The 27358-nt window shown below is 45.3% G+C and overlaps 1 protein-coding gene across 1 annotated transcript in view; it reads right to left on the bottom strand.

Moving 5' to 3' along the window:
* CDH13 (cadherin 13) overlaps positions 1 to 27358 on the bottom strand; it is a 958432-nt gene that overhangs the window by 76221 nt on the left and 854853 nt on the right. Inside the window, exons 9-10 of the mRNA XM_012743295.2 lie at positions 19528 to 19710; positions 14839 to 15092 (exon numbers count right to left, since the gene is read on the bottom strand). Of these exons, the coding sequence (XP_012598749.2) occupies positions 14839 to 15092; positions 19528 to 19710 (437 nt within the window). The remainder of the gene's footprint in view (positions 1 to 14838; positions 15093 to 19527; positions 19711 to 27358) is intronic.

The following is a 27358-nucleotide window of genomic DNA, read 5'->3' as shown; positions in this document are numbered from 1 at the left end:
GCCCTTTCCAGAAAAAGTTTGCCAACCGCTGCTCTAACAGAAGACCATGCAGAGCAAGAAACTATGACCAAAGTAAGAAGCCCGGGAGTTACCCTGCCTGTTATCAAACACCACTCTCAGAGTTCCAGGCTAGATCAGCGCCTGTGTGATTTGGTGAGAAGCAGAATGGGCCTCCAAGGGCAGCCCCTTGCCCCAGGGGGAAGCGCACCCCCTGGCCCTGCATCCGCTTTCCAAGGCGGCAGCACCATGAGAGACTCAGCACTGAGCACCCGTAACACGGTCTCTCGTGGTGGCCTCAGGGAGATTCATCAAAGCCACCGGAGCCTGGTCAGTGACACTGGGAGAGACTGGAGAAACAGAAGCAGTTTCTTTCATCTTTTCAAGCCCAAAGGGGAGGGAAGAGCAGCAAGTACTAATTAAATGAAGACATTTAATTAGCATTCATTCGCACTGTTTATATTAAAGTCAGACCCTGATGGAAATCCCTTTCTATCCTTTGCAAAAAGGTATTAAATATTAGCTCCTGAACAAGACCCGCTAGAGTCTAAAGCCTGGTTAAGACTTCGTTAAAAATAATTTATTTGCAACTCATTTATTAATTAAACAAAGGATTTATTGAGTGCCTATTATGTTCCAGGCACAGTTCAAAACCAGTGTGATCTTTGCCCCCAGGGGGCTTATGGTCTACTGAGGGTGAAAGGCAGTGACCATGCAGGTAGGCAAGTGCAGTTGATTCTTGTCATTCACTGTGGTTATGTCCTATAAAGTCAATGCAAACCCTCAATCACCAAACACGGAACCACTGCTATTAGGAGAACCATAGGGTTCGGTTTCTGTGAGCCTCTGGTCATAACGTTTTGTCAACTGATCAACACATAACCTTGTTTTAGGTACCTTTCTGTTTAAAGACACCTTCCTTAATATATATTGTTGATTCATTAACACTAAACTCACGGCCAGCGGCGCTGTAACTCATGCCTGAGTGAAGCTAACCTAACGTGTACCCCTCTGTAAGGCGCATCACAGCTTTCTGTGCCCTGGGACACTAGGCAGCCCTGCAGCACTGTGCTTGGGGCCATTTTGAAAAGCGAAATCATCAAGAAAAAGCTCAAAAATGAAAAAAGAAAAAAAAAAAAACAAACCACGGCACTAAAAAGAACACTGATTTGTAGTGTGAGAGCTGAAACAAGAAGACAAAGGCCTTGTTTGACCTCCGCTGGGAATGTACATACCAGGTGACCCAAATTTTTTCCTGCTCTGTGCTAGTCCAGGAATGCGCTATGAGTATTGATTTTGGGGTGACAGTTAAATATAGCGAGTAGGTGAATTCACAAGTATGGCATCCATGAATAATGGAGACTGACTGTAATTCGAGACAGACAGAATGATTTTTGTTCAGTTGGATCCAGTATGGGATCAAGGGCTATTTTCTCACATTCTCGCCCTCTTGGACCCCCTGGTCCCCCCATCTTTACAGATTCCCAAGTAAGCCCCAGAGGCTAAGAATGGGGGTGAATGGAGAACGAGATGAAACAGACCATGTGCACCCTGGCCCTCAGCTTGGCTGATGAGATGAAGACCCCACCTTGGATAGAATTATAAAGAGATTTCATGGAGCTTAAAGAACCCATACACTCTAGTGGGTGTGGATTTTTTGGGTTTTTTTTTTGTTGTTGTTTGTTTTTTCTTTAGTAACAGTATCTTTTCTTGCAAAAGAAATGTTTTCCTGTTAAAAACTTCTGTGGCACAAATATATCCTATATCTGGATTTCAATCCCATCTCTTTCACTCACAAATAGTTCAACCTCAGCTGTTCTGGGACCTCCCTCCCTCATCCATAAAACAGGGATGACCACCACCCACCCCGCCATGGGATGCCCAAAGTATCTACAAGATTATGCTCTGTCAGATTTCAAGACATTATATTTAGCTACTTTTTACATCTGCCCTATTTCATTATGTTCTTTTTGTGTGTATGTGTGTGGTTTCTGCTCTTTTCCCCTAATTATTTTAAACATGACTATTTTATAGTCTAGTTTGTTTTTTTTTTTTAATCCAGAGATTTCTTTTCTTTTTTTCTTTGGAGCCTAGTTGTATCACAGTTCACCCAGCATTCTAACTGCCTGTCACAGAAAGTATGCCTGTTTCCACTGAGTCCGCCAGGCTGCTGGGCCAGTCCTAGGACAGAGGATGCCCTGTGCAGGGTGAACTCACTTCTGCTCTTGCTGCAGGGATCCACAGAGTCACAGAGCATTTCTGATCCCACTCTTTATGTTCACAGGACAAAAAAAAAAATAGGCCCAGAGTGGGGAAGTGGTCTGTACTAGGCTGTGCCAGGTTGAGTCAAATCAGAGCTGGATGCAAAAGGAAAAATCAGTAATGTCAAGCCTGCTCACTTAAGAATTTGATATTTTGCTTAGCGTGGATTTTTGTATTAATATTGATCTAGAAACTATTGCATTAAAATGTAATTTATCTTGATGACTGGGTTTTTCTGTGCCCAAGATGAGTGCCTGGCTGTGCAGCACTCGTCCCAGCCTGGTGGGAGCTCACGGGACAGAGCTCCTTCTCCCGCCCTGGTAGGCTGCCCAGGGCCACGTCCTGCTCTCTGTAAGCCACACGGGCTGCTCTGCAGCACTCTCAGCCCTGGGTGCCCTGGGGACACTAACTGGCCTCTGCCCCATGCACCTGTGCCTGTTCTGTGACAGAGATGCTCTTTAATGCAGTAAGTAAATATGCAAATATTTGTGCCATTGTAAGCACCCGTCCTCACGGAGGGCTACAAGGGACTGTCATGACCTGCAGGTCGGTTGCACAGGTTGTAACAGGCCTTGCGGAAGACTTGCATTTGTGGAAGGGGTTTGGAGTAGGTGTTTGTCATTCCTGGCTGCTCAGTATCCTTCACCATTCCTCGTAGCATCCCAGCCTTCTTTTTGCAGAAATCCCGTTTTGTGCCCTGTGGGTGGGGGGAGGTATTAACCCACTCCCATCCGTGCCGAATGCAGCAGGAGTGGATGTGGGACGTGAGACAGTTGCAGCAGATCAGATGCTTTTTCAGTGGGGGAGGGGGAGGTCATGTTCACTGAATGGGAAACATGTTAAATAAAACATGAGAATGGGACTGTTCCCGTCACGGTGGTCCCTACTGCCTCCCCTCTTGGGTTCTATTTGGTGACTACTCCTTTCTTCCAGCTCATCCTTTGGTCTCCTGTCCATTCCGGGTGCCTACTTCCAATCTGGTAAATTCTTGCTTTATTCCACCTAATACAGCTGACGCTGATTTCTGTTGCTTGCAACCATGGGCCCTGACAGATAGCGGCCTAGAAATGATTAGCGGTTCTGAATCGTAATGTCCTCTTTTGCTCATAGGTAATGGTCTCCTTTGATTCATCTTACTTCAAACATTCAACCAGATCCTAAAAATGTTTGGGTAACACAGTATCCACAACTCAGGGTATTATTTGCACAGCATGATGTACTTTGCAGAACATCTTAAAATATTGATAAATTTAACCCCAATGCCCAAACCAGGAACAGTTTTACTAGGAGAAAATATGACTGTGTTATATGTGTGCTCTAGAAAAATTGCAAAATCAAGCATACCTCCACCAAGGGGCCAAGCTATAAGCCTTCATAAATCAGGTGTTTGAATCTTATCTTTAATAGCAGCTCACCGTTCATTCATTGGCTCTGTCATCTCTGAGTGCTTGCTTGCAGGGAAGGAAAACAGCAGATGGCAAAACGTAATATTTAGAAATCTCTATCTACTCTCTTAAATTTTCCCAGGAATAGGGAAGAGATTGGCATCACGGAATTTTAGCAGTGAGATACTGGGGCTGGCTTGTGGATGAACACAGGGTTATCTAGGAACAAAGGTGGAAAACCATGATCACTCTTGGGAGGGGCCACTAACTTCTGCTAACACCCCTACTAAGTGTTTGCATGCACTTGCTTTATTGTAAATCCATAAAATATGAAAACCACAGAGTTTAGGAAAGTACTCCTGTCATTCTCAAAGAGACACCTTTAGAGAATGGCCACGTTATACCCTTTCTGTTAAAAATGCTAATTGGTTAATTAAATGCCTACTATGTGCCACGCACTATGCTCTAAGCATTTTCCCCAAATTATCTTCTCATTTATCCTTCACAAGTGACTCTATAACCTAGATATTATTATCCCCCCCCCACTTTACAGGTGGGGAAACTGAGGCCCAGAGAGATTACATGTCAGTCATCCATGGGGCCTCCTGCAACCTCTCGTCCAGCGAGTTCTGTCCAAACGCCTCCCCGGGGCTCTTACAGGCACCTGGGCAGCTTCCTCTCTCCCCACTACTGGAATATAATCTCCATGATAACAGATATTTTTAATTGTTTTTGTTGCTGTTGTATCCCCCCCAAATACCTAGAAAAGTACTCAGCATGCTGTAGGTGCTCATTACATATTTGTGGAATGAATGAATGAATGAATGAATGAATGAGTGAAAGGATGGGTTCTCCCATTGTAGCCCTAGTCCAACTCCAGGGGCCCCCATTTCATTCGTGGGATCTTCACACAGGGATGCAAGACTGTTTAAAGCCAGCAGTGTAAGGTCCGATCTTATACTGAGACTGCTGCCAACACGATCAGAATGCACAAAGAAATCCCCCAATTAGACACATGTAGGAGAACTGTAGTTTAGAGTCCATCACTTGAAAATACAAGCTATGAGATTCATTTGGAAAGCAAACTGGGAGCAGAAGATGAAATGCGTTTCTTGAATTAGACGACTCGCGGCCTGCGGTTTCATTACTCGTGTTTGGGTTAATGCCGTGCTAAGCCTCCAGTGAGACCCTGAGATGGGTTTGTTGGCTGGCTGGTGGTGGTGATTGACAGACAAACTCAGATAATAAAATAAATCAACTGTTTTCCCCATCCAACTCGCTTCCGTTCCAACCCCGAGCTATGTGGCTTTCTCATCAACGCCATATTGGGAGCTTCTGTGGCAATCCTCATCTATTTCAAATGCCTTTATTAAAACCAAAAAAGAAAGCTAAGCAGATTTAACAGCTTAGAAAATATTGGGCAGGAAATAATATTAACATTTGTCAATATTTTCCATATTGCTTCTGAGAATTAATTTCTCAGGCTGACAAGAAGGACCATCATAATTATATTCAAATACAGCCAATTTGAAACCACGTTTTCTGTAATGAAAGTCTGGCCCATGGCAAATTTATAACAACATATGTAGATGGGTGTTAAAAAGGTGGTCGATTTGTAAAATAGCCTTTCCACTATTTATCCAAATGGTCAGATGTTACATATTAGCAAAATCAAGCACATTTAGTCCAAGTTAATGAAAATCTTAGGTCTCTGGTTTGTCATAAAAGCCCAGATTCTATTTTTAGTCAGCCATGCTCTTAAAACTTTAAAAATGCAGTTGTTTAATTTATTAGGACTTGTTACCCACTGGCTCCCTTGTAACAGAAAATCTGACCACTAAAAAGTAACAGTCAGCGGTGCTAATACATTTACATAAATAATTAAACATTCCACAGCAGAGTAGGCAATAAAAGGTATTGCCACCATAAACTTACAATGTTAGAACATCACTTTAATTAAAAATTACAAAGGCACCACTGTAAACAATTCATTTACATTTCCAAGCTCTGTGTTTGTTGACTCAAGAAAGAAAAATCTTAACTCATTAAAAAACAACAACAAAAAAAATCACTTCACCCCAAATCCTATTATTGAGGTCAGTAACCACATTTAATTATGATGAAGTGTTAATAATATATTTTCATAGACAGAGGCTCTTCCTTAATTTCCCCAGGTAGAAATATTATTATTTGGCCTTTAACTTCTGATTAAAATCTAAAAGGTGGGGGTCACCCCAAATTAAACTCCTAAGTCTGCTTTTGAAATCTGGTATTGGGGTTGGAAATCCTCCTTCCTTCCAATAAACGGTGAGTTACTATATATTTTGAACCCCTGGTTTTGAGAATGCCAGTGATGACAAAATTCGCATTTCTACTTCCAAAGGTCTTAGAAGATACAGAATAGAATGTCCCATAGCCAATCGACAATGATTTTTGCTCAATTTCCCATCATTTTTCATGATTTCCTTTGAATGACTCCAATATTAGATTAAACAAGATGTTAAAGAAAAGGACTTGATGAGTCACAGGAAGACCAGCAAAAATTGAAATGGGGCATTTTAATAAATCTTTTGGGGCTGAATTTCATTATTCTATGTTGCATTCTTTACGAGTTTGAATGTAGGCGTGATTCCACCATAGAGTTCAAAAGCAACCAAGGAGGAGGAAGAGGAGCCGGAGGAAGGAAATGACTTATAAAAGTACGGAGCCCCAAAGAAATCAGGACAAAGCAGGTTGTAATTTTCAAAGAGATGAGTACTTAATTTGGATCTGATTCAGATATTCTGTGTTCAAAGAATAGGCTCAATTTGGATCAAGGCTTCAGAAGAAGAGGTGGCTTGACAGAAATAGCTCTTTAATGTAACTTTCATAGATCTGGAAAGTTCAGGGAGAGGTTTGTATGTCCTGCTAAGGTTTCTCTCCAGGGACTGGTTACCCTTCTCAGGACTGGTTTAAAACAAGGCCAAATGCAAATGTTTTCATGGCTGGTAGACCTTAGTTAATGTTTGAATATAAAATGATAATAATAATAACCTATGTCTGCTTATTCACAAAAATAATTGCATGCAGAAACCTCCAACCTAGCGACTATTAAACCATTCTGCACCCATTTACTGAGCAATTGCCACAGGCCAGGATCACTGCTGGCTTCGGGCTGACTGAAGACCTTTGAACCCCTAAGAATTTTCTCTTTTTATGGGGGCCTCACCTCAAATCATATCCAGCATACTAAAATGTACCCACACTGCAATTACATTTTTTTCCCTCTGAAATTATTTTTTACTTTTGCTTTTTGAATTATTTGGCTGTAAGAAATATTTCATTAGTAGTTGCCTATGATTTTTCTGGGGTCTACTTAGTCATTCTTGCAAGGTGAGCTCTACAAATGGTTTACAAATGTAGAGACATGTTTGCAAATATTAAATTTACCTGCTAAAGCTGTCAAGATGCTATGGACAGTTCATGGGTAGTAATTTAAAGTTTGCTGTTTTCTTTCTCTCAAATTTTGGAGGTGACAGCTTATGCATTCAGGTGCTTGCCATTTTTATAGGCCCCTGGAAAATTTGAAGGTCTTAGTGCTGGGCCGAAAGTGCTCAATTAATCAATGGTCCTGAGGAGACCGTGGTGGTTTATCAGGGCAGGAGGTGAAGATGACTGCTACTCTCATGGAGCTGGAAGTCTAGTGGCAAGATGGTAAATTAAGGAACAGGAAAGCATGATGACATTACACTAAAGGATGTTCAGAAAGCCCTAAACCAGCATCAGAAATTGGTACAGTCATGGCCAATGAAGCTCCAACTTCTTATCCTCCATACTGATTCCGTCCCTGGCCATCTGCTTCCATGTTCTCCTTCCATAAACCAGGGCTCAGAGAGGTGATGCCTTCCTCACCAGTAAAAAGGGAAATTAATATTTTCTCATTTGTAGGGTGTTTGTGAGAATTCAATAAGACCGGTAACAGGACTTTGGGTGAACTTTGACACAAAAATGTTAAGTATTTTCATCATAATACTAGCAATATTATTATGATCATTCTCAAAATCCATGTCTCCAGGGGGTGATGGAAATCTTGGCCTAGTTTGGTCTGGTACCTGAGTCCCAGGAGGCAGAGGCCTGTGCAAAGCATGGGGTAGCAGGGTTTTGGGGGAACTCAGCAATCTGGTGATGAGCGAGGTGGTCGTGGTGATTGGAAGTAAGTAATCTGTGTCACTGGGTCTTCCCTCTTAGTTAGGGACCGACCACTGGTCTTACTTCCCAAGGAAACTCCCCTCCCCCCTCTCTCTCCCTTCCTTCCTTCCTCGGGCATCATCATTTGCAGGAAAAGTTCTTGCTTTTATGCCCATAAGCTCCCTGGGAGGCTATGGACAGAGACCATATCTTTCACCAGTGATCAATCACACAGCACCTAGTACAGTGCCAGGCCCACAGTGGGCACATAAATACCATTAAATGAACGAGTGAATGGATAACTACAATCCTTATGCTTTTTGTCTAGCAGAAGAATTTTAGTAAAACAATTACCTGTTATTTTGCTTATGCAAAAGTCTAACATCATGGGATATTTTTTCCTTTTAAAATTTACCCTGTAGTTTTTTTTTTTTTTTTTTTTGAGACAGAGTCTCACTTTGTTGCCCAGGCTAGAGTGAGTGCCGTGGCGTCAGCCTGGCTCACAGCAACCTCAATCTCCGGGGCTCAGCGATCCTACTGCCTCAGCCTCCCGAGTAGCTGGGACTACAGGCATGCGCCACCATGCCCGGCTAATGTTTTTGTATATATATTTTTAGTTGGTCAATTAATTTATTTCTATTTTTGGTAGAGACGGGGTCTCACTCAGGCTGGTTTCGAACTCCTGACCTTGAGCAATCCGCCCGCCTCGGCCTCCCAAAGTTGCTAGGATTACAGGCGTGAGCCACTACGCCCGGCCTGTAGTTTTTTTTAATTAAATAAAATTGTTCAGTTTACAAAGGTATTTGTGGCAGAAACTGCTAGTTTCTTCACAATATTATTTCCCCTTTCTTCTGTAGTAAAGAACCTCAGTTTTAAAAGCTGGGCACATTGCTTCCCAAATAACCATATTTCCCACTATCCCTTGGAGCTAGGCATGGCCATGTGACTAGTTTTGGCCAATGAGTTTTCAATAGCAATGCGGTTGACTTCCAGGAAGTCTCCTTAAAAGACAGGAAGCATCCCCCATCTTCCCCTTTCACCCTTCCTACTGTCTGGAATGCAGATGTGTAGGTTGGAGCACTAGAAACCATAATAGACTTTGAGGAGGAGGATGCCAGCCTAGAAGTGGTAGAATGGTGAGCAAGAAAAACCCTAGGCTCCTGACAGCTGTGTGGGACTGTAACTCCTCCCTGGACTGACATGCCTGCTCTAGACTTATTTTACGTGAGAAAAAATTCAACCTCTGTCTCCTCTGAGCCATTGCCATTTTGAATTTTCCTGTTATATTCAGCCAAACTTAGTCCCCACAGATAAAGTGCTTGACACACACTTGCAGGGCTCCCGGGATGAATGACCCTTTCCAAAAAATATGTTGAATAGTGATATGAAATTTTACATGGGTGGGAACAATATTTTTTCTCAACACATATCTCATACATTCCATGTGTAAGAGACATCTCTGCTGTAGAACTGTTTACTATGGTCCCTGGAGAAGATGAGTTCTGCCTGCAAAATGTTTAGAATGTTAGGAATTGCTACTTGGTTGCCTCAACAGAATCCCCTGATAGCTGAGAAAATCAAATGAGTCCTCCTAGACTAGCCAAAATGACTTAGCTGCCAGCTGCATCCCCAATGTAACCAGACCAAGGGATCTGGTGGAAGCCTAGTCCCATTATTTATTTCACTGTTGGAGAGTAAATTGAGTAAATGTGGTTATTTCCATTTTAGCATAATTATCACTGAGCTACTCTTTCCAATGATAAGTCAGTTAAGCAACAAGTTCAGCGTGGGAACCAGCTCTGCTTGAGGACATGTCTATATGAACATGATCTTGGAGCCCAAGGACTTTCTAACCATGACATCCATTTAGACAAAGAAAAATATAAATTTGACTGCCTAGATATCAAAACAAAGAATTCTGTATATGTCAAAAAACATTAGGGCTGGGTGTGGTGGCTCATGCCTGTAATCCCAGCACTCTGGGAGGCCAAGGTGGGAGGATCAGGGGTTCAAGATCAGCGTGAGCAAGAGCGAGACCCCATTTCTACCAAAAACAGAAATGATTTAGCTGAGCATGGTGGTGAGTGCCTGTAGTCCCAGCTACTCAGGAGGCTGAGGCAAGAGGATCGCTAGAGCCCAGGAGTTTGAGGTTGCAGTGAGCTATGATGATGCCACTGCATTCTACCCAGGGTGATGGAGTGAGACTCTGTCTCAAAAAAGAAAAAAAAAAGAAAGCATTAACAATACACAAGCAAACTATTTTCAAGGACTTATCTTTAGAAAAATTAATGATGCATTAAACAATTTAGCTACAAGCATGTCCAGGAAGTTTTCTAAAAAATATTGCAAACAAGAGGAGACAATATAGCCAACAAGAGAATGAATAAATAAATGAATACATCCATGTAATAGAATAATAGCATACTGTTCAGTGATTAAAAATAATGGCTATTTCTTGCCACAGAAAGCTGTTTACCCATATACTGGGAAGTAAAAATGGCAGATTCCAGAACAGGATGGATGATTCCAGCCAATTGTGGCAATTAAAAAGAAAGTTCTCGCAGATGTGATCGAAGGAGATAGACGCAAGTTGTTAAAAGGGGATTTTCTTGGTCTTGGATAATTACGGATATTTTATTATCTTCTTTATTCTTACCTGCCTTTTCAAAAGTTTCCTCCATGAACTATCTTAACTTTATAATAAGGATAAGAAGATAAAAGTCATTAGAAAGAAGAATTTCATCTGTCACTAGACCACTGCTGTCCGTGTTGATTAGGCGAAGAGCGAGACGTGATGGGCTTTTTAACAAGTCTTAATGTCCTGGGCTTTACAGTGCGAATATTCACTCTGACGCCGCCTGGACATCGCCTGTCTCTGGAATTACAGGTTTCTCAGAGATCAAGGCGCCTTCTGCTGACTTGAACACTCCCTGCTGAGATGAGAGAGTGACTAGCTGTGGCCAGCAGGGAACAGTTGTGCCCGAAATCTGCATTTCCTCGCATGCAAGAGACAGGACACAGGTCAGGACCGGGACTTAGCTACAAGCATGCTCCCAAGTTGTGGAGGGGTTCAGGGCAGGGAGGAGGCTTCCCATGTTGACCACAGGAGGCGCCCTGCTCAGGGAGGGGGCGAGAGTGACGCTAGGACAGGCAGGACCTGAGTGAGGTTCTCAGGGTCCTGGCCCGTGGAGCGTCTCTCACCGTGGCTTTCGGTTCTGGGGGCTGGTTAGTCATGTGAGCTGAGGTGGAGTCACTGCAGCTGAGTCACGGGGGCCGGTGAACAGATAGAGATGGCATGGGGTGGGGGGGAAGAGACAGAGAGAAAGAGAAAGAGGGAGGAGGAAGAGGAAGAGGAGGAAGAGGAAGAGGAAAAGAAAAAGATATTAGAGATGCTAAAATGTCATTGGGAGATGCCTGATTCCTGTTTTGTAGGAGGAGGAGGAGGAAGAAGAGGAAGAAGAGGAGGAAGAAGAAGAAGAAGAGGAGGAGGAGGAGGAAAAAGAGGAGGAGGAGGAAGAAGACGAGGAGGAGGAAGAGGAGGAGGAGGAAGAAGAGGAGGAGAAAAAGGAGGAAGAGGAGGAGGAGGAGGAAGAAGAAGAGGAGGAAGAGGAGGAGGAGGAGGAAGAAGAAGAAGAGGAGGAGGAGGAAGAAGAAGAGGAGGAGGATAAAGAGGAGGAGGAGGAAGAGGAGGAAGAAGAGGAAGAGGAGGAGGAGGAGGAAGAGGAAGAGGAGGAGAAAGAGGAGGAAGAGGAAGAGGAGGAGCTCTCCTTGAGATAAAAATATGTCAGAGAGTTCCCAGAGTGAAGTTTCTTTTTCTTCCAATGCCTGTTCCCTGAAGAATCTTTAAAAGAACAACAATAGCAACACAACTCACAGGGTCATCGCATCTGCCTGAGACTTCTAGGGAGCCGAGTCTAGATTATTAGAAAACTGCCTCCCAGCCCGGCCCACTCCTGCTCTGCACGCACAGCGCTCAGGGACGGCACTCCCCGTGCACAGGATCAAAGCCTGCAAATAATTAATGAGCCTCTTCTTCCCAAAGAGTTCCCGTGACAACTGACAATAGCTCGGCCTGTCAGTGATGTCTTCCCTGCTATATGAGCTCAGAACCGGCACCAGGAGAGGAGAGGGATAGGGGAGTGGGGGAAGGAGGCCCAGCCGGTGCCAGGCTGAGAAAGGGGCACTTGCTGGGGACTCTGGTCACCAGTAGGAAGGAATATGTCTGAGGAATCAGGCCAGAGAAACGTGTGTGACACACACACACACACACAAACGCACACACACACACACACAAACGCACACACATTTCCTTTGCTACAAGGCTGAGAGAGGGACGAGCCCAGCCATTGCTCGGCCAGGCCTATTTGTAGATGCGAGACCTTTCAGGCACTGCAGCCACAGAGAAACAAAGCAGCTCTGTTTACTGACGGGTTCACAAGATTGGACTGGGTTTCAGCGGCCATCTGTGGCTCCTGGTCACCCAGCGTCCATCCCCACCTCCTGGAAAGAGCATCAGCATTTCTTTGGGTAGCAGCCCCTGCAAGTCCTGCTGTTTGGTTCAGAGATGCGTGCTCAGGTTGGCGCAGTGAGACCCAAACCTGGGCCTCGGGCCGGACGGTTATGGGCCTCTCTTTCTGCTGGAGGGTCGAGGACAGGCGCTGCTGGGCCTGTTCCCTGCAGACACGCACAGACGTGGCTGCGGGTGAAGCTGAGCCAAGAGGTGAGAGAGAGCGTGATCTGAATCGCGCCACGCTGGAGGCCCCAGCCCCACGGGCCTTGCAATCAAGTGGGGGAGTCCGTGTGTTCTCTGAGTTGGGCCCTGGTCAGTTGTGACTGAGGGTCACACCTGGGACGATCAGACTTGCGCAGAAACACGAGGATCTCCAGAACTTTCTCCCCACAAGTCTCCCCTCTGCTAACCCGCAGGCTGCTTTCCCTGGCCTCCTCCTCCTCTCACACGTGGTAGGAGGGGAACCCCTGCTCCCAGGCCTAGCGACTGGGGCTTAGATCTCCACGGCTCAGGTCCTGGCCTCATTGTCCCTTAATGTCTTGGCTCTCCCTGTCAACCCCACCCACCAGGCTAGGGGTGTCTGTCCTTGACTCAGTTTCCCCGGGACTGGTTCCAGCAGCCACATCTGGAAACACCATCTTGGGTGACCATCAGTTGAGACGCCCTGAGCCGGGAGGCTCAAGACCCAAGCTCTAGCACAGCAGGCCCACCCCGGGGAACGTGGCCCGTGGGCCAAGTGACGCGAGAATGGAAAAGGACTGGAGCTGGCTTACTCCCCCCAGGAGATCTTGAAGTGCCAGCCTGTCTGTTCCTGTCACCTAAGGCCTGAGGTTGCCCTACGTCCTGTGCTGTCTCAAACAGGTTCTTCAGACATCCCTCCATCCTGTAAATTATCCATAGAATCCTTCAATTTCCCTTTAGCCTAAGTCAGCCGGGGCTGGTCTTAATCTAACAACTCAGAGTGACCCACCTCTGTCCACTGTCTGTCCCGCCTTAGTGGGACCTCTAGCTTTGGGTCCCAGACACCTCCACCAGCCCCTCCCCCAAACTTTAACCCTTTGGTGCCTGGCAGCATCCCAAGTTGTGACAGCAATTGCAAGAGTCCCAGGCTCAGCAAAATCAACTCCAATTCAATACATTTTATCCCCCACCCCCCAGGAGCTGCCTGCTTCTACCTTTCTACTTCCTATTGCAGAAATACAAAACGACAGCTAAGCTCCCCTGAATTTGTCCAACTACCTTGTAGTCTGTTAAGCTACAGGTTTTTCCATGTATATACCAAAGGAAAGCTTTCTCTTTGATGTTTAAATTGCATGTTTCCTTTGCCAGATACAGAGCAAGGAGAAAAAAGGAGAAAAGGAAAAAAAAATGAATATTTCAGATATACCTTGTTATAGGATTTGGTATTATTTTGCACTTTTATCTAGTTCATCCGGGATTTCGGAAAGTTTAGTTGTAAAAAGAAATCCACTTTTGGGATTGGAAAATAAACTAAATAACTTTTTCTTTTTCTCCACGGTAAAGTGGCTGACTTGGAGATGGCCACATTTTCAGGTGTTTCAAATCAGGAAAATAAGGCACATGTTTTATTATAAGTGTGTCTAATACTTGATTATTTGTACCTCATATGAAAAGATTAGATTTTGGAAGAGGAAGATTAATAACTTTTTTTTGCAGAGACAGGCGTGCGTTTGGCCCTGCATGCCGATTTAATTTTATTATGAAACGGCGCACCGGCGAGGGTATCTTGCATTCACCAGCATTAGATGCACCCCAGGTAATGACCATTTAATTAAATCTCATTATGAAAATACCTTCTATCTGAGCACTGGGCAGAGCTTAAGAAATGAAGATACAAATTTCTGATTTCTGATGGCATTGTTTTTTTTTAGCCTGTCATTCATTAGGTAAAACCCCAGACACTGTTGGTCCACTTTTAAGCGCTGGGCAATGTCTCTGCTCCTTCCCCTCTGCTGGCTCAGAGCCAACTAGTGTTCAGCAGCAGGAGGAGCAGGGACTTTGCAGATTGCCCCCTGTCCATCCTGATTCCTCTGCCACCAAGCTGGGCTGCCTTGAGCAAGTTATCGAACCTCTCTGAATTCGCAGCAATACCTTTATCTGTAAATGGAGTCAGCCCACACCTTTGTCACAATGCTGGGGACATGATAAAGTAGGTCAAGTGTCTGAGATGCAGGAGGCCATCCACACAGCGGCTCCTTCTCTCTCCCTCCAGCACTGTGCCAGTGCTGGCAGGCCTGGCTGGTCACTGGGAACACAGCCCGAAGCCACCCTCCTCCCAGGTGGAGTCGGGGAGGGGAGCACAGTCCCCCCTGCAGGGAAGCCGGTTCCCTGCAGCCCTCGGGCACCAATTCTCCCTTGTGATACTTCCTCTCCCTTGCTCAGATAGCAAACAAGTTTAATTTAATGGTATCTGCTCCTGACAAGCAGCTTCTGCAACCGTGAAGAAGCAGCAATTCCTACCCGGCTCCCGCCTGCGGCTCCGGAGCGATCGCCTACCTGATGGTTTGATGCTGCAGGGAATCGGGGTCCGTGGCGTTCACAGTCAACAGCACGCTGCCCACGGAGATGTTCTCCCGCCTGGTCACCATCATGGGGTCTGGATAGAAGACCGGACCCTCATTGACATCCAGGACGGTGATGTGGACGGTCGCCGTGGAGCTGGGGCCGTAGGAGACATCGGGTACCAGTGGGTCCTCGTTTTCCACTTTGATCAGCAGGGTGTGGAAGGCAGAAATCTCGTAGTCCAGAGGCTGCAAGGCAGACAGAGCGGTTCAGGGCGTGCACGCGCCGCCAAGGCAGATGGTTTTGCACAAAGTTCCTCTGACATTCCATAAACAATGTGGAATGGACTAAGCTTTATGGAATTTGGGGTCCTCTTTAAGAAAAAGAATGTGACACATGCAAATGAAAAATTAGGCATGGATGTCTCTCATTGTGTTTTTTTGGATTGAGAAACAAGTGACAACAGATGACTTGGACCTTAGTGATCCAGGTTCTTCCCTCTGGGACCTCTTTAGACAACTCTCTGGCTACGGTGACATTGAAAGTCTCCCCGCCTGTAACCTGTAACCCTACAGCACCCGGTACTCACGGGGGCTGGGAAATGAGAGGCCCTGAAGCCCAAGCTTCGCTGTCTTCATGGTAAGATAGCCCTACCTCTGATAAAACGGGACAGCAAATAGAACAGGCAAACCGAGGTTACGTTTTGAATGTTTCTCATTCACTCGCTGTGAAGTCTAAAGGGCTTCACATCACTTTAGAGTGTAATGTCTCCTGGCTCGGGTGTGATGGAGGGAAAAGTGTCATGTAGCTGAGAGTCTAAGAACATGGGGTTAAGCTGCTGGGCCCTTCCCCATCTGAGGGCATTTGAAAGTGTATAGGGGCATTTTCAATAGTCGCCATGACTTGGGGGCTCTGCAGCCATTTGCTGGGCAGGGGACAACGATGCCAGACACTGCTCCAGACAGTCCCACACAATAGCAGATCATCCTGCCCCAGGGCCAATGGGAAGCCCCGATGAGGGCCACTCTAGATGATTCTGCAAAGGGGGCTGACAGTGCCCACCTCCCCCAGCCAGTGTGGGATTCAATCAGAGGATGCCAAGGAAACCCCATTACGAACATTATTAACATGGTGGCCCTGCCCACTGAGCGTCACTCTTTCCAAACCATCAGAGCCACATCATGCAGTGAGAGTGATGTTTCCCAGAGCAGGGCTCCTGTCGCCGGGGTGCCCAGCAAGACCTTTAGGTAGGATGAGGGCAGACTTCTTATTTCCATCGTTACTATTTTTTTCTCATGTTCACTAGGAAAAACAAGTAGCCAATTCATGCGACCCACGACACGAGGGCAGGGAGGGCAAGACGAAGTGAGTCAAGGGATATGATTTATACTCAACTAAAAGTAAGCAAACAACAGCTGTCCAGGTTGCAACAGATACGGAAAGCTGGGAGCAGGGAGGTGAGGATGGCTGAAACTGGGGAAGGGGCTACGCAGGCGCAGAGCCGGAAACGGAGTCCAGCAGGATGATCAGTGACTTGAGGCAAATTACTTTTCACAATAATTACAGCTGACACGGACACAGTGCTAAGCACTCCACACATGGGGAGGATCACGTGCGTGCAAACACACATACACACACATGCGCACACACGCACACACACACAGTGCTTCCTGGTTGTAACTGGACTTCCTCGCTTCCCCTAGAGCAACTCCCAGCAGGGTTAGTATTAGAGTTCACAGATGCAAAGCTGTTGGTGCCTAGCAGCTGCCCAGTTACATTTTGGTTTCGTCCCTGTAACACAAGAATAATCTACCATCCCATCCTCCTTTCTGTGGATTCTAATAACGGATCTCTGCCCATCTCGAGGGATGCCTGAGATACGCAACCTCAGTACAGTAGCTTTCAAACTTTGCTGAACTTTCCTTGCCAGGGAGCTGCCAGGCTTGGAACCCACAGCTATTTGTCTCGATTAGGATATCGAAGGGGGCAGAAACCTTTGGCTTGCTGGGTGGCAAGGGCATCGAAGGCCAGTCCCCCGCACAGGACTGGGACACGGAGAGCCCCAGGCTCCCGAAACCCACCTCCACCCCCCGCAGGCACCAATCATAAGCTCAGCCTAGCGTGGTGTGGCACCCGAGTCCCAGGAGGCAGAGTGCCACCGACACGAGGCTGGTCTTTGCAGGGAGCAGAGCCTCTCTAGCATTTATTTACATTTGCACAAGGTGGGACTTAATAATTCCAGTTGTGGGATGCCCAGGGCTAGACCACCTGGAGCTGGTGAGACATAGGTCTCCCCTCCTAGTCCCTTCTGTGAGCTGTACATTGGATTAAGTCGCCCTCCACGATCTCAGCTCACAACCTTATTAATGTGCTTTGTCTGTGGCTGGGCCTCTGTGTCAGGCATGGGAGGAAATTGAAAATGCTCTTGATGGAAGCTACAAAGATGCAATTCAATTAATATTTTTTCAAGTGTCAAGAGAGGATGTGGATCATTGTCCTGGAAAATTCAAAGGCTGGAAAAGCTGTCCCGCATGGGAAGGGTGGAGGATGGGGCATTTGTTAGCTGGAAGAGGGAAGATTCAGACGGGTCCTGCAGCAATTTTTAAGTCTGTGACAGGTTTGGGGAACAAGGGTGCTTTCGGGGTGCTTGTTTCTGTGAGGACAGAAGATAAAATAGACTTAAAAAGGCAGGGTTGATTATAGTCAGCTGAAACAAGAACCTTTTGATAGTTTTGCAATGGGTTTACAAAGCAACTAAGGGTGTTTCCAACCTGAAGGTTTTAAAGATGAAACGTACTCGTTTGCCAGAACTGTTAGGATTCAGTCCTGTTGGGAGACAGGACTTTGCTGGAAACAAGCACACGCCTGAGACTCCAGCTGGTTCTTCAGCACCCGGACTCCAGCTGGCCGGGGAAGTGCTTGGCTACTGGTGGCCGGCTGCCCAGCAGCCGTTAACAACCCCCTTTGCCCTTCCCCACCTCTTACTGTAGAGGTCAAAGGCCAGATTCAGACTTTCTCAGCTTTCCTTGAAGTTAAGGGTGAACATGTGTCACTGGCTAATGAGACATCACGACAAATTGGCTGAGGGACTCTTGGATCCCTGATAAGAGGAGAGGGGCACATGAAAGCACTTTCTCTCACTTGTCTGGCTGCCTCCTTATTTCCTGCCTTGGGGCACAGCAGTGGGAGGACACGATGCTAGGGGCTTTGGCAGCTATTTTATGTCCAAGAGGCAAAAGCCAAATAAGCATCTGAGGTGCCCTCTCTGCAAACCGCGGGGGAGGAGGTGCCCACTGAGGCTGGGACTCTCACTGGGCTTCAGTTTTCCTAGTGAGCAGACTCCCTTTGCTACAGAATTGGGGTGCAGGCTCCTCCTCCCTTTGGCCACATGAATCCATAGGAAGGGCCCTGAGCTCTCCCTACCTCTTAGTACATGTGAGGCAAAGCTCCAGGCAGCCTTCTAGAGGGAGGGCTGGCCATGCCCTCTGGTGCTGTCCATGGTGCCGGGCACCCAAGGCCTCCGTTAGGAATGCTTTCGGCTGCAAGTAACAGGACACCAGCCTGATAGTGGCTTCAGTAATAAAGAGAGTTTAAGAGTTTTTATAACTTGATGAAGGTAGGCAAGTCCAAGATTGGCTGACAGTTCCAGGTGTCAGAGAGCACCTTGGTCTTGGACTTCCCAACCTCCAGAACTGTTAGCAATGAATGTCTATTGTCTGTAAGCCACCTGAGCTATAGTACTCTGTTATATTAATAATATGTTGTCGTAATGGATATGACAACAACCCTAAGAGGTATGTTATACTATCATTCTCATTTTACAGTTGAGGAAACTGAAGCACAGAAAACATAGTTCGGGATCTTGGCCAAGGACATATAAGGAGTAGAGTAGGCAGCAATCTTTCTGCTCTGCCCACTGCTATTATTACTAGAAATACGAGGGCTCCCTGCTTTTGAGGCAATCGGCTTCATGCACTAGAAAAGGAACTGTGTTCCAATGAAGGTCCTGGTCTCTGGCAGAAACTCTCCCCAGAACTTCCCAGACGGAGTGGGACTGTATGAGATCCCTTCCCCCAGGAACCAGGACCACCTGGGCCACCCCTTCTATGCCCCCATCCTCCCACCTGATACATTTGGATAAGCACAAGCTTCACATTTATGGTCACATTTCTCCCTAGTTCCACTCACACCCAGAGCGAGGGGTCAGCGTGCCAGCTAGCAAGGCTCACAGAGGGTTTCCCACCAAGAACTATTTTGTGTGTGTTTTGCAGAGAATAATTGAGAGTCTGCTAAGAAAGATTAAGAAGAAATATAATAGTCCCCATTCTGAGCATAGATCTTAACAAACACACACACACAAAAAAACTTCACATATCCCATTTTAGTAGATCTTTTGATAACTGATTAGCAGATGTGTGAAGAATTTCACTTAAAACTTAAGTTTGGTTTTCTTAAAGTTACACATGAGTTTGAGATTTTTTAGAATCTGTAAAACAGGTTCCCTTTAAGGCTGCTGGTTTATGCTGTTGAGGATACAAGGACACCCGTAAGCCCTGAGCCTTTTCCTTCGTTAATTTTCAAAGGAAGAGAAGAGGAGAATTTCTTCATGACCTTCTAAACTCAGTGACTCCACGACCCCCTGTGCCCACAGGAGGAGAAAGGGGCCGGTGGAAGTGCCCTTACTTTGACGACGGACAGCATCCCCTCGTTGGTCTGAGGGTTGGTGTGGATCTCGAAGCTCTGCCCGGGGTTTCCATTGATGATGGTGTAGGCAGCCCTCCATGCACCCGTGGTGGGGTCGTCTTTGTCTTCGACTGTCAAATTGACAATAACTCCCACGGCTCCTTCCTCCACTGTGGCTTGAAACTGCAAACAAAGCAGACGGTTACTGTCACTCTTTTGTTTTTTTTTTTTTGTTGTTGTTGTTGTTTTTAACATTTGCTCTCAGCAGGGATACTGTCACTCTTTTGAAAAACCATAGCAATGACCACTTATTACATACTTTGTATTGGAGACCTTACACACATCATCTTACTTAATGATGAATGACAACATAGGGGGATTTTGGCTTGGAAGATGTTGCATTCCACCTCTCAGCTTTCCTTAAACTCAGATGGGTCTGAGAGACTGGTTTCTCTCCTACAGAACGTGGGCAGGGCAGAAATGATGCTGGCTGGACTGGGCTGGGCTGCATGGGGGTGGGAGGGCTGGGAGACTGTGCCTCCTCTCTGTCCTCCTTGGCCCCTGCCTACCAGAAGGCAGAGTGCCACAGGACAGGAGGGGAGTGGGGGTCACAAGGCAGAAGGAGCCTGGGTGCCTGAGTCACTATATGCAGAGGAACAGCCTGGTGGCTGAGAACACCGGCCCAGAACTACAATTGAGTGAGCAACAAACTTCAATTGCATTCAAGCCATTTTGGTTTGCATTAGTTCTTGCAGCTTTGCCTGCCCTAAACAGCAAGATGACCAGATGAGTGGGGCGCTAAGACTCGTAGGTAGGGGGACTAGGATCCGAAGCGCAGTGTTTGACCCCAGAGCCTCTGCTAGACCCGGCCGTCTTCCCTAATGGAGAAAACCAGTCCCATTCTTCCCACGCCTTGTCCTAATAGGACCTTAAAAATCACCTGCTAAAGAATCACATAAATCAATTGTTTGGAGCCTTGTTGTACCTGTGTTTTTATTGTAATACATCTCAAATACTTGTTGAAAGTAGGTGTGGCAAAAATAAATCAATAGATGAAAAATCATTTTTCCCCATAGATAGAGAATTTCATGAGTTATCATTAGCACATTCCTTTGAGCTGGAAGCATAAAGTATTGTTTCGGTGCTCACCTCTGACATGCTACAGGTGAACAGTAATCTGTTTGCAAATATTTTATAAACAAGAAATACCAATAAGCTGACAACAAGAAGAAATATCTTGGAATTTCAATTAGTAGGAAAGTGAATCTAGAGACAGGCAGATGATGTCAAAAAGCCCTTGTGTTCAAAGAGAAGTAATTTGAGAAATGAGGTTTCAAAAGCAGTGGCTGATTAATTGACTTGCAAATCATTAATCATAAGCCTTAATCCCATTGCCTTGCAGGGGAGAGGGTGGGGACAGGAGCTAATTTGTCTCCTGCATTTAGGCAAACCCGGGCGCGTTGCTTGTTTTTCATAAAACGGGTGCTGGAGACGTCTTAGAAGATGCTCGGAGGATGGAAAATAGCGGGAATGAGGAGGGATATGGAGGACGCTGTCACATGGAAACAGCTCCAGGGGGCAATTTAAATAAGGTCTACTGCTCCTATCTTTGATCTTTCCCTCTTCTCGCAAAAATCATAGAGTTTTTGAGTTGGAAAACTAGACCAGTGCTTCTCAGGCTTGTCTGCACATTAGAATCTCCTAGGGGGGTTTGAAAAAAAAAAACGTTGAGTGTTATTTCACTGACAACGAAGCCTAGGATTCAATATTTTCTTAACCTGCCTGGATAATTCCGATATGCAGTCTGGAGTGAGAATGAGAAGGACTGCAAGTCTAAGGATGGCACGCGGGTGTCAGCAAGGGTGAGGCGGCCTGAGCCCCGGCTCAGCGGCCTGCGGTGCATCTGGGTTCAACAGGAAGGAGTGCTGTGACCAGCTGTCCGAGGCACGTCCAAGAGGGAGCTATGGGGACACAGTGCTATCGAATCCCTGCAGATTACAGAAGACGATGACTGCACAGAGAAGGAAGGAGGAACGGTCTCCTCCAATGTCATTTAGTGACCAAAGATCAGACTCAAGATCAATGCATCCCAGTGATCTCTGCTCCCAACCAGTTCTGCTACTTGTGCCCACCTCAGACCCCCTTCGCTTAGGCCAGTCCTTCGCCCCTGCTGTGGTCTAGAGCCAGAGGGCTGGTTCTCCGTCCCTACTGATCACAGTAGAAATCACCTTATAACCTGCCCTTGTGGCTATTCTGACACCTGTACCTTACGAAACCAGGTAGCCAATTTCGTGGGTGTGGAGTGTGCTAAGACTAGAGGATGCTGGGAGCCACCTCTCAGGTGGAAATGCAGTTACGTCCAGTACATACGTGAGAAGGTGCTTTGTCAAAGCACACAAGTGCCGCACTGCCAAGAAGGAAAGACTATAATAAATCATGATTTGAGGAAGCTGGAGGCGCTACGTGCATCTGGCTTGTTCATGACTTTATCTCCAGCCTCTTGAGTGCTGCTAGGTGCAGAGAAGGGACTCAGTAGAAATGTTTTAAAGGAATGAATGGTCTTAAATATAGGAAGCGGGATCTGACAGCAGAGGGGAAAGCTGGGAGAGAACGTGAAGGGATAAAGCTGCACAGGAGCAAGACTATGAGGGACTGACATGCCGACCGGTTCCTATTCTGCCACCTGCCTGGGTGCACGGGAGGGCAGGGATGGACTGATCTTCCCTGTGCTCCAGCAGAGTTGCATGGTGACATTTGTCAACTCTAAGCATTTTTGCCTGTACTGGCCCCTCCTACCATAATAGATTTTTATAGTCTTTAAACATTTTATTTTTGTGATGTGAGGAAAAGAATTAAAAATTTCTCTTGCCCTAAGAGTTATTTTTTTCCCCTCCTGATTTTAGTTTCCTAACACTGTGCCAATGGTGCCTGATGGATAAGACAGCCCTGATCCTCAATAGATAGTGCCATGTCCAACACATGACCAGATCTAAAGATCTGGTGGATGGATGGATGGATTAATAAAATTAATATTTAAGCTATGTCTAAGTGAGACAAACCCATGCAGCTTCTCCCATGGCACTGAAATTTTCATGTCTACAGAGTCTACCAAAGGGGCTGGCATAGGATACCTTTTTAGTGTATGACCAATGAATCCAAGTAGAATGGGAAAGTGGTAATGTTCTAGAAATTCTCAAAAGTGTGTACCGTGACCTCATGTGTCCTTAGATATAGCAGGGGGTCCACAGCCACATTTACCTGCTATCCATCCATTTATCCATCCATCCATCCATCCATCCATCCATCCATCCATCCATCCATGTATCCATCCATCCATCTACCTATCCATCCATCCATCCATCCATCCATCCATCCGTCCGTCCATCCATCCATCCATCGAGTGATCCATCCATCCATCAAGGATACACTAGTAAACAAAACAGACATGGTATGTTTTCTCATGGAAATTCCAGGCTGGAAGGAGAGGCAGATATAAGATAAATGTATAATTATAAAATTGCGTTACCTGCTAGGACAGAAATCACACAGTTCTTGGGGAGTCTGTAGCAGTGCGTGTGTATATGGGAGGGGCTACCTGAGTCAGTCCGGGGAGGATCATTAGGGAGAAAGGCCCCGAGGACTGACAGAAGAGGAGGCCCTGGCGAGGTGAAGAAGGAAAGGGTGCTCCTGGCACCTGAAGAGCAGGAACAAAGGCCAGGTGGCACAGGGAGGCCCAGGTGCATGTGAGGAACAAAAGGAAGCTGGGTGTGGCTGGAACGTAGGCGGGGCTGGGGAGAACGGTGTCACATTGGACCACAGAGGTGGACAGGGTTAGACTGTGCAGGGCCTTGCAGGCCATAGAAAGGCATTTGGAATTTATTTTATAAGCAAAACGGAGTCTAATCAAGGAACTGGGTTATGTTTAAATCTACTCCTGAAAGAATTCAGAAAAAAAAAATCTTTAAATATAGAAAACATTCAACACAATTATTATAGTAATTGTTAAGACCATTATCTGATTCCTGCATAAACTTATAAAGCTGGTTTCTTTGAGCATCCATTTAGAAACTCATTATTGCTTAATTAAACACTCATTTTATTAATTCTATTCAATGTTTTAACCCCATTATGTAATTCAAGAATGGAAAATTAAATAGATTAAAATGAAATAGTACCATTTTACATTTCTATAGCAATGCTCACTTTGTGATTTAAAAACAATAGACATACATTAATTTACCACACCAGAGCAGGAGGAATTATTGATTGTAACATTACTTCCTTTAATTGAAAATAAATAGATAAAGTTACTTTCCTGTTAAACTGCATGCCATCAAACACCAGCTGTAGAATGGACTTTTACACAGCCGTGCTGGGCGTCGGCTCATCGGCATGACGTCAGCTTGTTAGCTCTTTCCAGCAAATTCAGAACTGAGTTATCTCTTTCTCTTTTCCCTGACAAGGTGGGCTGAGATACATGGTGGCATTTAGGACTAGCCACAAAGGTCGTCACCAGGGAAAAGAGGAACTTGAATTTTACTATACACCAAGAATGCACGTCCTTCCCCACAGAGCAAAGAGTTGGTCTTCACGTTAACCCGGGGGATGGAAACAGTGACCGGCAGGCTGGAAAGCCACAGGCAGGGGAGAAGCGACAGAGGATGATTCTAAGGACTGCCGTATGCCAGCTTATGTGCCCGACCTGACTGCGAGTCCAGGCTCCTGAGCTGCCAAACCTGAAGGTTTACAGAGAACCGATGCTGAACTTGAAAAGCTGCAATGTAGTCACCTGGGTCTCGGTTTTAGAAAATTAAAAAGATAAAGTCTCAGAAAGATTTATTAACTTAACTTTTCTTTGTGAGGATAAAAAGGTAGGGGAGAGACCATCGGGAATTTAACTTGCAAACTCTTTTTTTTGAGTCTGTGTTTTACATAAAGGACACGGTGTATTTGAAGAATCTAACCTCGTGCTGATAGTCTAATGGGTACAGACGCTGATTGATATAAATAAGATAATGCATTTAAGAAGCTTGGCAACTTGCCTGGCACATTTATAGTGAGGGATCAATATTTGTTAGCAATGATAATGATGATTGATTTCACTCTGTATTATATGAAATTCTTACTAATAAATTGGAGAATAATGGTTCAAACCCTTGGGACTCTTTCTGTTCTTATCACAGTCTGCCTTATACTGTAGTTATATTTGTGCACATACCTTATTTCCCTTGAGTTGTGTGGGATAAGCTCTTTTCTTTTCAGTTCTGTACACCTGATACTCACTCACTTGTTTATTCTTTTCTTTCTCTAACAACAAAACCCAAAGCAAATGAGGACAATCTACAGCACCCACATTTAGGAAGGATAATTGTATTAGATATCCGGGTTCCTTCTGTCTAGGATTAGGATTCATCTCAGGATGGAAAGATGCAAGAATTCATTTTAATAAATATTCACCAAGCATCTACTGCATGCTGGGTACTCTACCAAGGAAAATAAATGCAGCAGTAAATGCACGGGGTAGGATTCCCGCTTCATGCCCACTTTCTTTACATTTTGCATACCTATGGCACAACCAGACAACTTGTTTTCTACCATTCCTAAAACCATTTCCTCCACTGTCAGACATCCAGTTAATGATCAGTTCAATAAATGGTGCTGGGTCAACTGGATACCCTTGCAGAGAAAACTACAATTCTTCACCCTTAACTCACACTTTACACAGAATGTGTAAGGCAAAACAATAAAGCTTTGAGAAGAAAACATAAGAGAACATTTTCATTTGACTTACGTGCAATGTGTATATGCAACTTATATATAATATTATCGATGTATGTAATATGACATAAAATAAATATATAAAATATAAAAGTAGAAAGTATAATTATATATAATACATATAATATTTACATAAAAATTTAAAAGTATACAGAAAAGAGTTATAAATAAAGTTCATTTGGTATCTTAAAAATGCTCTTATGTCTCGGAAGTGATTGGCAGCAGAGCTACACAAGGGACTCTGAGGTTGCTTGACTGAGAACCATGGCCTGTCCAGTGGCCATCCCTCAAGATGACTGGAACCCACTAAGTCCTTCCCTAGCCATGTCCCAGTAGGACAGGCATAGCCAGGCCCCAAAGTGACTGTAGGAGCACAATGAGAGAACATTCCAGAACCCACCAGCTCATCATAGCCCCAGACATCAGGGAACATCTGTTTCCTTTCTGTCTGGATAAAATTATGTAAATGCTTTGTTCTCTTTGAAGACAAGGAGTGGGTCACAGGTTTGACTTTCAACACCCACGGGAGACTGCTTACACAGTGAAGAAATAAATAATATGTGAGAGGCAGGAATTCCAGCAACCACCAGCAAAAAGGCCTTGGTACAGAGGCCCTTCTGCTGCTCTCGCAAGTGGAGACAGTCTGGTGCAAGGCCCTCCCACTGGTGAGCCCCTGGGAAGACTGGGTCACGTATCTGATTCCTCGAAACACCCAGTGCCACATCTTTTCTAAAGTGAGAGCACTTTATGAATTCAATTTTGGGACTATTTTTGACTGCAGAACAAAAACCCAAGGTCGGGGGGAGATGTACAGGTGTTTGAGGGTCTCCCAGTAAGAAGAGTGACTAGGTCTTCTTTATGCCCACTGAGCAAAAGGAAAGGGAACTGAATTGTAGTTCAAATGGCAGAGATGATAGAATTTCTAAATGGTGAGTGAGAGTTTTCCTTTTCTGAAGATCTTAAAGGTTTTGAGTAGACATATTTCAGGATGCCTGCATAATCCATAAGACATTTTGGGGGAACTAAACCTCCTCCCAGTCTCTGCTGAAGAGCGTGCTACTAAAAGGCCATTCTGTACCAAGTTTCTTGGCTGTAGTGGATTGCACCCAGAGGTGACCACCTGGCTTAGGGGACCAACACATTGGCTGATTCATGAACAATTAGATTATTTCTTTTAAAAATTTGAACCTAGAGAAATAGAGGCCTCTGAGCGGTTGAGCATAGGGTGGCCATTTTTTTGTCATTTGGACACTGATGAATCGTCAGAGAAATCCAATGCTGTGCATAGAACAGCAAAAGAATGGAGAAATTGAGAGGAAAATCCAGAAGAGAGATTTCTGTGGCACTCAAAGACAAAAACAGATTTTGTTTTCGGTCTCTGACTGGTTTCCCAGTTGTGCTCTCAATACCGTGATTGAAGGTTCCCCAGAGGAACCTTCTTGTCTGTGGGGGGCTCTGTACCTGTTGACAGCCTCATCTTCACTCCTGCCACCTGGAGAGGGTTTCTACTCCTTGCGACAATGGTGCCCTGGTGAAAACAATGTAGACGCCTCCCATTCTCATCAGAGAAGTGTGGGCCTATTGATGATAATTCGAGTTCCATAGATGGCTTCTCAAACATTTTTCCCTTTTTCTCATTTACATCTTGTTACAGAAAATTTAAAACATTTATAAAAGCAGATAGAGTAGAATAATAAACCCCAAGTGCCTGTCATCAGACTGCAGAGACCTTCAACTCCCGCCCATATAGTTTCACCTCCATAGCCACCCCTCCTGGTTCCTTCATTGTTTGGAACAAATCCCAGACATGTCATCGTATCTGTAAATATTTCAGTCTGAAAGACAAAGATTCTTTTTAAGAAAACATAATCAAAGTCCTTCCTTGATCCAACTAACGTTGATTTCTTCTCCTGACAATGACTGTGGTTTTCTTTTGTGCCAGATGCTTTGCTAAAAGCGTTTGCACGTCATCTGTATTATGCAAAGAGAGCGTACCTACCAGCTATGGCAAAGGGCAGTTGCAGAAAAGTCTATCAAACATCTCCATGCGCTA

The sequence above is a fragment of the Microcebus murinus genome, chromosome 20 (assembly GCF_040939455.1).
Source record: "Microcebus murinus isolate Inina chromosome 20, M.murinus_Inina_mat1.0, whole genome shotgun sequence".
Taxonomy (NCBI): domain Eukaryota; kingdom Metazoa; phylum Chordata; class Mammalia; order Primates; family Cheirogaleidae; genus Microcebus; species Microcebus murinus.
This window is presented reverse-complemented; position numbering and strand designations above follow the sequence as displayed.